Source organism: Papilio polytes, unplaced genomic scaffold (genome assembly GCF_000836215.1).
Source record: "Papilio polytes unplaced genomic scaffold, Ppol_1.0 DF822178.1, whole genome shotgun sequence".
Classification (NCBI taxonomy): Eukaryota; Metazoa; Arthropoda; class Insecta; order Lepidoptera; family Papilionidae; genus Papilio; species Papilio polytes.
In genome coordinates this window covers 902,589-911,396 of record NW_013527026.1, presented here as the reverse complement: position 1 = coordinate 911,396, position 8,808 = coordinate 902,589, and the positions used below count along the sequence as shown (strand labels likewise).

Genomic DNA, 8,808 nt, shown 5'->3' with positions numbered 1-8,808 from the left:
TATAATCATCCTAGCATACCATAATTTCGAACGTTTGCTAATTTGTTTTTAAAAATGGTCGTAATTTTATTTTATTATTTTTAGCTCAATGTTTGAATATTTTCGCGTCAAATTTTGTTTGTGGTTATTTTATCACAAGTAGAATCGTTTAAAAAAATAAAAAAAATACATGCATATTCCGTATTGGATAGATAATAATAATAAAATAAAATTACGACGATTTTCGAGCGACTAAAACGCGACCGGAGTTGTCATGAAACGATTGGCGTCAATCGTCTATTCCATTCATAACTTACGCTCAGATGTCACTTCGACGTTAAACACAACAAAGTTTCTCAAAGTCAAAAAGTCAAAAATCGATTCATTTTTATTATTCCTGGTACAAATATGTGGTAATTAATAATTCTATTTATTAATTTTATATTTTAAAGTTAGTTTTGATATCGTGTTTACAGTAAAATACTTCAAGAGTGTATTTCTATATAAACTAACGTAAATGAACTGTGTATTGACAACACAGCGACGCCATATTAGATAAGCCACTTGCTTCGACCAATAGTGTGCGTTTTAGAACTTAGCGAGGGAATTTGAAAAAAGACACTTTTTAATAATTAAATTTTGCCACTAAATCACATTATATTTAAAAAAATCTCTGCAGGACTGTTTTTATAGTAATAAAGTATACTTAAAAAAAGTTTGGTACAATTTGGCGTCATATGCATATTGCCTATTGCAATATTTGATTGCAGAAAGTTCGTCACTGCAGTACACAGTGTCGAACCAGGGCTCGCTGCAGATCATACTGAACAGGTACATGTACTACCTGAAGTACACGAACCGCAACCGCGCGCGCCAGTGGCGCTGCATCGACTACCTCAAGAGCGGCCGCTGCCCCGCGCACGTCGTCACCCGCGACGACGTCGTCGTGCAGAGGTGCTGCTGCGCTGCATTGCCCGGCTCTTGCCCACACTAACACCCCGCTCTTAGGGAAACTACAACACTTTATGCAATACACTTATTTTTACGGAAAAATATATCTATTGTCTTTTGGGTAGAGTTTTGTTTACGTTGTAAAATACGTTAATAACACCCAACACTGTTTATAGTTGTTTGACACACGGTCACGATAAGATCCCGCGACCATAGAGAAATTATGTTTATACGCACTCTTTCGCGTAATGCGTGGCTTTTAAGCGCGAAATTTAAAATTCGCTTTATAGTATCGGGGTCGCGCTAAGCGGGGTATTACTGTACTTATACTTATTTATTTATATAATATATAATAATATATAATAAAGTGTAAACACACACTACTTTGTGACGTAAGATATCCGCAATCACAGCATATTTTTGAGTATTTTTTTTTAATTTAACTTTAATAAAAAGCCCTACACTTACGCCACGCTTTAGGCTATATATTTTCTCGCTATTAAACATAAGGGGTAAATAAATTGGATAAAAACCCTAATGTAGGAAAGGGATTATAAGCTGCTTAATAAGATTGCCATGGTCTATCTTCATGTCATATTTTGCAATTGATGATTTGACAAATGTAAACAATATAATAAAATTTTCATAAATTCAAGTGGATGAAGTCGCACGGGAACAGCTAGTCTATAATAAAATTTACTCGAAACCGAAGCCATGGTAGCGGTAATTGTTAGCTAATGGCAAAGGCTTGTCATTTGTGTATCTGAATTTTGACATATGCTAAAAAAAGATTTACAATTCTCTCTCCTGTTCCCTAAAAAGGGTATATAAGATTAAAGGACGGGCTCTACCACTTGTGATAAAGCCCGATTATTCAATTTACGCCATCATGGCACTGATGATAGCGATGTTGGAAACTTGTCATTAGTCGACAGTAAATTCAAATAGATAAATAATTGTTAATAAAAGCATAGTTGTTTAAGGTACATTTATTATTTGTGTAGGATAGCGGCGCATACGCATCCCTTCCACGACGAGAGGATCCTGAAGAAGTTAAGAGCGGGCGCCATATTCTCTGCTCTCGTAGAGGCTGAAAAAGAAGGGGAGAATATTCTGCGCGCTAAAAGTATCGAAGCAAATAGAAGTGAATAGCATTATACGTTATGTATTACAATTGCTTCGTTTTATTTCTTTATACCCTTACTAGTTTTTGCCCGCAACTCCGTCCGCGTTTAATTTAATAAAAAAAAAATTATCAAAATCGGTCCGCTAGCGGCGGAGTTATACCGTAATAAATTTAAAAAAAAAAATACAGACGACTTGAGTACCTTCTTTTGGGAAATCGGTCAAAAAAGTGAGTAGCCTATGTGCTCTTCCAGTTCCACTACGTCTATGTAAACATTTCATCGAGATCCGTTCAGCCATTTAGGCTTCAAAATCCAACAAACATCCATCCATTCATCTAAACTTTGACATTTACAATACTAGTAAGATAGTAGGGAGGCAAAGCTACATTAATATTTACCCGAGCATGCACAAGTCTAACAAAAAAAACTCAAATCAGTACTCCCACCATACAGAGCGGCAGTGTTATGTCAGAATACTAAGTAAAAAAGGTTTATATTCAAGTTATTATTTCAAATTTTACCGCGCTCGAGAATATCAAGCGACGTACTTTTCTTACATCTTTGTGACTATTTCCTTATGTAAAGTGCAAATCGTCAGATAAATTGTACATTTTCTGCATGTAATTAACTCAATCTAATCTTAAACTGAAGCGATAAGTAATTTTTATATTCTAACATCCGAATCGGATGCCAAAAAGCCACCTTAACCTTTGTTTAATCATATAGTTTAAAAAATTTGAAGACCGTAAGTAGGGTTCAGCTTATAGTCTATACTAATATTGTTAAGAGGAAAGATTTGTATTTTTGTATGTATTGAGATAATTCAAAAACTACTGGCTGATTATAAAAATTGACCAATTCAATTTAAAACTTTTACCATCAAAAAGGTAATTTATCTGTGAGTAACAAAGCACAGGCTATATTTTATTATTACTAATGTTTAGGAACTATTAGTAAACAGCGTGTTTCTGGACGCCGGCGTTAAAAATTTACTACACTTTAACTTTTCTCGGCTTACGCTGCCTAAACCGTTAAAGGTATGGCTGTTTCGTTTCTTACACTATGATAACACGAAATGGGTTCAACTAATTTATGTAATTACTCGATATCTTATCGTGTAATTAGTGTTGTAAATAGGACAGTGACCTTTGAATTTAACCACAAAATAACCAATTCGTGAGCGTTTAATTTTACTGTTCGTCAAAGACTATCTGAAGTGGATATCAATAAAAAAAAACTTTGTAAAATAAAATTTATTATCCCCATTATAACATTATATTAAAATATTAAAAAAAATATCATATAAAAATATGTATCACCTGTAATTCTTGAAGGCACATATATTTCGAGATTTGTCAACTTAACACTAAATGTATAAAAATCTTAGATAAAAAGATATAGGAATGTATTGGAATGCATTAAGGTTTATTCCAATTGAAAACCTAAAATTAGTAAACTATAAATGTTTTATAGGTTATCATTATGCATTATTTTATAACCTTAAAATAAAATAAAGTGATATATGGAAAAAAATCACAAATAAAGATGTTCTATTTCTTTACATAATTTCAGGTTTTAGATTGGAATGTTATAAAAATACATTACATTAATATATGAGTATTCGTTACATAGATCTTGGTTTAATTACCACTTAGTTTTGTCTTATCAAAGAGATTACATTATTAGATATTTGAATTACCATTATGGAATTTAGTTAAATATTTGACAACTCTAAAATAAAATAATGATTGATAAAACTTACACATGAAATAATATGCTTATGATTTAATACACAAACACGATTCTTAAACATTTTTACCAATTTAGTAATTTATGTAAATAAAAAACGACACATCCATAGACTAAAAATGAATTCAATTATTATGCTAAAATATAAAAAAAAAACAAAATAAATGCACTTTTAAGTACTATAGTAGTTAATAATTAGTTTAGTCGATTCCTTAAGAATGTCGGCAACGTAAAAGCGGCTTTGTGAATATCGCTGTTGTAATATTTAAGATTCATTGCCCTCTCCTCTTCTTTAGTGAATGTAATCTGTGGGCTGTCAAATTTGACTTCAGCATCCAAAGATCCAATAACAAAACCTATCAACCCTGAAGGGTAAGTTGGCACGGAAGTATATGCGTACGCACCAACCGGGAACTGATTCCTGCAGTATTTCAATGTGTTCGATACAAAATCTAGATCATTCCAGAATGTTCCGGCTTGTGAACAAACGATACCGTTCGGTTTTAGTGCACTCTTCATTAGTGCGAAGTAGTTCTCTTGGAAAAGGCTCACCGCAGGTCCCACTGGGTCACTACTGTCTGTTATAATAACGTCGAATTCGTTGCTGTGGTTCTTCATGAACTCAAAACCGTCCCCAATGTGTAAAGTCAGCTTTGGACTGTTAAAACCTACTGACATGAAGGGCAAATACTTTTTCGATAGTTCAACTACTTTTGCATCAATTTCTACCTGAAAAATAAATTCAAAGAGTTAACATTTTATTTCTTATTTGTGATTTTGCTGGAGACTTCGTCCGCCGCGTAACTAATATAATTCGTTAGTCTATGTTCTTACGATTATGTTCTACATCTGTGATAAATTTTAACAAGATTCATTAAGCCATTTTAAATAATCTAAACTCTATACTAATATTATAACGAGGAAAGATTTGTATTTTTGTATGTATTCAATTCACATAAAACGTAAACGAACACAATTAGGATAACCGAAAAATCAGCGTACAAACCACGTGGCTTAGAAATTTGAAATCTTGCATCAGTAGATTTCTATAACATTTTAGGTAATAGGTTGAAAAAAGAGGAATGAAAATTATGTAATTTCAAACTACACGTGGACTATGTCGTGGGCAACACCTAGTTTAGTATAAAATATAACAGTAGTCAATGGAAAAATGGTGATATAATATTCTTACAATGTATTGTTATCTCAGTAAATGTTAAAGAAGTAACAAAGTAGTAATTAATTAGTAAACAGAGTTAAATATGTACATAAATTCACTTTATCAGTTGGCTACAGTCATTACATATTTACTCAACTATTAAGAAATAGATAACACTTATCTTAAATTCAACAAATACTCATGACAAATTAGACATTTTTGGTTATTATATTTGTACAGAGGTTTAATGTATGCTTTGGAATTATTCACAAACAAATTATCTTGTATATTTGACGAAGTAAAAGGTAAAGTGCTTTCTCTAGGTTACTAAATATCAAACTAAAACTAAAACTTCCTTAAAATAGTAATAAAAGGTATGCTATGACCTGTTCTGTATATCATAACTTAGACTTCTAAAGACAGTACCTGTCAATCATTTCCCTCTTTCAAATTAAAACAAATAGTACAATTTCTTCCTTAGGCAATACACTTGTTTAGTCATTTTCAAGTAAGAGTTTATGAAGACACAAGGGTGTCACTGTCTAAGAGGAAGGGATAGTCCTTCCCTTGTGGTGCTCATGTCCATACAAGTACCAGCATGACATGCAAATGTGTGATTGTCATCTTTACCTTACATGTATGTATTTTCAGTAAATAGTAATTTGACTTTGGCCTAGTCTATTTCTCTATTAGTTATGAAGTGTAAGTATAAAGTTTCATATAATCTTACTAATATTTAGAACATAGTCTCGAAGAACACAGGATATTAAAGTTTTTTTTCAAATTCCACACAGATGTAGTAATGGATATCAGCTAGTTTATAGTAAATATTAAGTACCTGAACAATTTCTTTGACTTTAGGGTGCTTAGAGACCTCCCTTGCAACACCACCATCTCCTCCCCCAACAATTAATACCTTCTCAGGATTCTTGTGACTGCACAGTGGTAAGAATGACGCCATTTCCTGAAACACAAATTAAACTTTGGACAAACATACTTATTTTGTAAAACATTTTAAACTTTAGAAAAAGGAATTATGTTATTATGAGCCAAAGAATATGTATTTTTTATTTAAAACATATAGTAGTAAATTTGTAATTCACCTGATAAGAGAATTCATCTTTCTCTGTGCACTGTATGATTCCATCCAAGATTAGGACACGACCGAAACTTGTTGTATCACATAGAATTATATCTTGATATGGCGATTTCTCTTGATGAAGAATTTCTTTCACTTCAAACGAGAATGTACCACCAGGCCACAAGTCACATGATTCTGTGTACCAGTTGTTCTTTAAAATATTCATTTTAATCTGTAAAAAACAGAAATAAATCCATATTTATATAAATACTATACTCGATATAATCGAATAGTCACGAAAGATTTGATTTCTAAAATAAAATAGCTAACTGTAATAATGTGTATTTGATGATTTAAAGTAAAAAAATATATTATAAAAGTTTAGTAAAGCTATAATAATCAAAAAACTTTATAATGTTAGAAGTACATTTAACGAACCAAATAATTTTATTCCGATTGTAACAGACACGTGCGTCTAACCTCGCACTGAACAATAATATAGAAATATATGTATCTAATAAATGAGGCACTCTATTTAATAAGAAAATAATGCTATAAATAATTACTTGTTATCACTACTTTTGACCGCTTGTTATCTTCGTTATTGGTGGTTATTGGTTTTTTATCTATTGTTATCTAATGTCAAATGTCAGTTGTCTAAAAATTATCAAAGAATAGACATCAGATGTCATGCACATACGTTCTATTTAAAAATCTTACGAAATATTTTATCTGTATTCAAATTATCATCTGCTTGACATTATTGACAATGGTTAGAATGTTATCTGTAAAACGGTCTTATTGACAACAAAAATAAAAACAAATATTGATCCGATTTGTAATCCATATTTTAAAGATTGAAGAAAGGATTTGTCTTTCCAAGTTCTTGTCGTATTTCATTGATTGTAAATTTCAAACTAATAGAGAAAAGAAACATTATCACTAAAGGAACCAAAAATCTGTTTAAATGGACGAATTTGGTCTTACCGTTGAAGAATTTATAAACGCAATAAAAGACTTTAAAAATGTATCAGACCAAATTAACGACGGATGGCGGTTCTATGAAAACGAAAATGAGATACATAAATCGTATCTTAAAAAGGAATCCTTTACTAATTTTGATTTACAAGGCGAAATAACTCTTTGTAAAGTGGAATACAATATTTTCTACAACATCAGCTATGCAGTTCCTTCTTTTAGTTTTAATGTTTGGAGGTCGAACGGGACCTTGCTAACTCTTGAAGAAATTAGACAACTGTCCTTCATACAGTAAGTACAATTGTAGCTTATTGTACAAGTTTCGGGAGTGTTTGTTGGTTTGCAAAGTGTTACCTCTACTTATAATTCTAAACCACACCCTATTATTTCTAACCTACTTTAAAAAAGAGGAAGTTCTCAATTTGATCATTTTATGTCTACATAAATTACGCTGCAATTTATTTACGTGATTCTTTTTTTGTTTGTTAGAAGTAGCTGCAATTTGTCTTTAGTTCCTTAAGAAAAAAAAAATCACAGTTCAATTACAAATATTGCAAATTTTATGTATGATTAGATCATCATAACTTTATATCTAGTATTATACAAGACTCTTATTTATTTATTTTTACTTACTGTGTATACTTCTTATGTTTCAGTATAAAGCGCGAGGATTTCTACTCAGTTATAACCCAAAATGAGCATCCTCTGTTTGGCCGACCATACTTCATCATGCATCCTTGTCACACCGCCAAGCTTCTGGCGCAATTCAAGCTCAACTCAAGAAATATTATTGTAACATTCCTAAGTCTCATTACGCCATTATTGAAACTAGAATTGCCATTAGAATATGGCCTTTAAAAATATTTAAACAAATATTGCAATGTTAAAATTTTTATTCCGCTTTGAAGTAGTGAGTTTTCATTCTAATAAGTATAACCTTTTTATGCTTGTAATTTAAGAATGGGTGAAAACCAAGTGTTTGTGACTTAACACATTAAGTGCACCAAATCTGGTGAGTACACTTTTGTACAAGAAAAATATAGCATGGAATGTGTTAAGAGTGATTGAGATCTAGTCATTGTATTGAGCTGTAAAACTGTTAAGGAGAGAGAAGAAATAACTAATTCTTTGAGGCAAAAATATTTATCAAACTAGCCAAAGCAGTTAGTACTTATTATGTATTTTATCTTTACTGTAATGTTTAATCTGTATGCTTCTTTTATATTTAAAAATATACCAGAATTGGTAACTAATAAAATACATTTAGCTTGATATTACTGTTTAAAAAATATACTCCATTCATGCAATACTCTATTGGAAAAGCAAGAAGTTTTTATTTTGTTATTATGTGTCAGCATTATGGTAACTGTAATTTATAACTTCTGGTTACCTCTTTGCTGTGCAGCATTATCTATGTAGATGTAGGAAATGCTTAGTTTCGTGCTCAAATCTCGTTGATTTATTTATATTTTCTTGTATGATCCAATTTTATAAATTAATAAATGTTATTAAATTTATTGAATTGATGAAGTGTTTTTTATTTTATACACATTGTCATAGTTTTATCGAAAATCTATTATTCTGAAAGCAAATAAAACTATACTTCTATAGACTAAAATATGCAGTTCATTTCTTTTATAACATGCTTTGTGTCTCTCTCTCGGTGTCCTTCATGAAGGTTGGCAATTCATTCATGACGTCATAAAAACGCGACTCGTACCAACATCACGTGTTCAATTTTACCGCCAATAGCTTATACACTGGTTTTTTTTTTTTTTTTTTTT

General features: G+C 31.2%; 3 protein-coding genes across 6 annotated transcripts in view; 2 read left to right on the top strand and 1 right to left on the bottom strand.

Moving 5' to 3' along the window:
- Nucleotides 1-2,104, top strand: part of LOC106106644 (transcription factor GAGA-like) — a 5,907-nt gene extending 3,803 nt beyond the window's left edge. Inside the window, exons 7-8 of one of the 2 annotated variants that reach the window (XM_013287264.1) lie at nucleotides 750-810; nucleotides 1,935-2,104. In XM_013287264.1, coding sequence (XP_013142718.1) covers nucleotides 750-810; nucleotides 1,935-2,082 — 209 coding nt within the window. In that variant the 3' untranslated portion in view covers nucleotides 2,083-2,104. Of the gene's footprint in view, nucleotides 1-749; nucleotides 934-1,934 lie in introns of both variants that reach the window. The other variant, XM_013287263.1, reaches the window with a different exon arrangement.
- Nucleotides 2,105-3,306: 1,202 nt separating this feature from the next.
- Nucleotides 3,307-6,723, bottom strand: LOC106106483 (spermidine synthase). Of its 3 annotated transcripts, none has more exons than XM_013287063.1 (4): nucleotides 6,613-6,723; nucleotides 6,069-6,278; nucleotides 5,804-5,929; nucleotides 3,308-4,535 (listed from the first exon to the last, which is right to left on the bottom strand). In XM_013287063.1, exons 2-4 carry the CDS (start codon nucleotides 6,270-6,272, stop codon nucleotides 4,002-4,004), a joined length of 864 nt encoding a protein of 287 aa, XP_013142517.1. In that variant the 5' UTR covers nucleotides 6,273-6,278; nucleotides 6,613-6,723; the 3' UTR covers nucleotides 3,308-4,001. The 3 variants fall into 3 exon arrangements, with proteins under 3 accessions (XP_013142519.1, XP_013142517.1, XP_013142518.1); XM_013287064.1 differs by lacking the exon at nucleotides 6,613-6,723 and adding an exon at nucleotides 6,485-6,598; XM_013287065.1 differs by lacking the exon at nucleotides 6,613-6,723 and having other exon boundaries at nucleotides 3,307-4,535; nucleotides 6,069-6,276.
- Nucleotides 6,724-6,820: 97 nt separating this feature from the next.
- LOC106106506 (ubiquitin-like-conjugating enzyme ATG10) lies at nucleotides 6,821-8,550 on the top strand. The gene is made up of 2 exons (XM_013287089.1): nucleotides 6,821-7,315; nucleotides 7,681-8,550. The coding sequence occupies exons 1-2, from the start codon at nucleotides 7,014-7,016 to the stop codon at nucleotides 7,880-7,882; spliced, it is 504 nt and encodes a 167-aa protein (XP_013142543.1). The 5' UTR covers nucleotides 6,821-7,013; the 3' UTR covers nucleotides 7,883-8,550.
- Nucleotides 8,551-8,808: the final 258 nt, after the last annotated feature.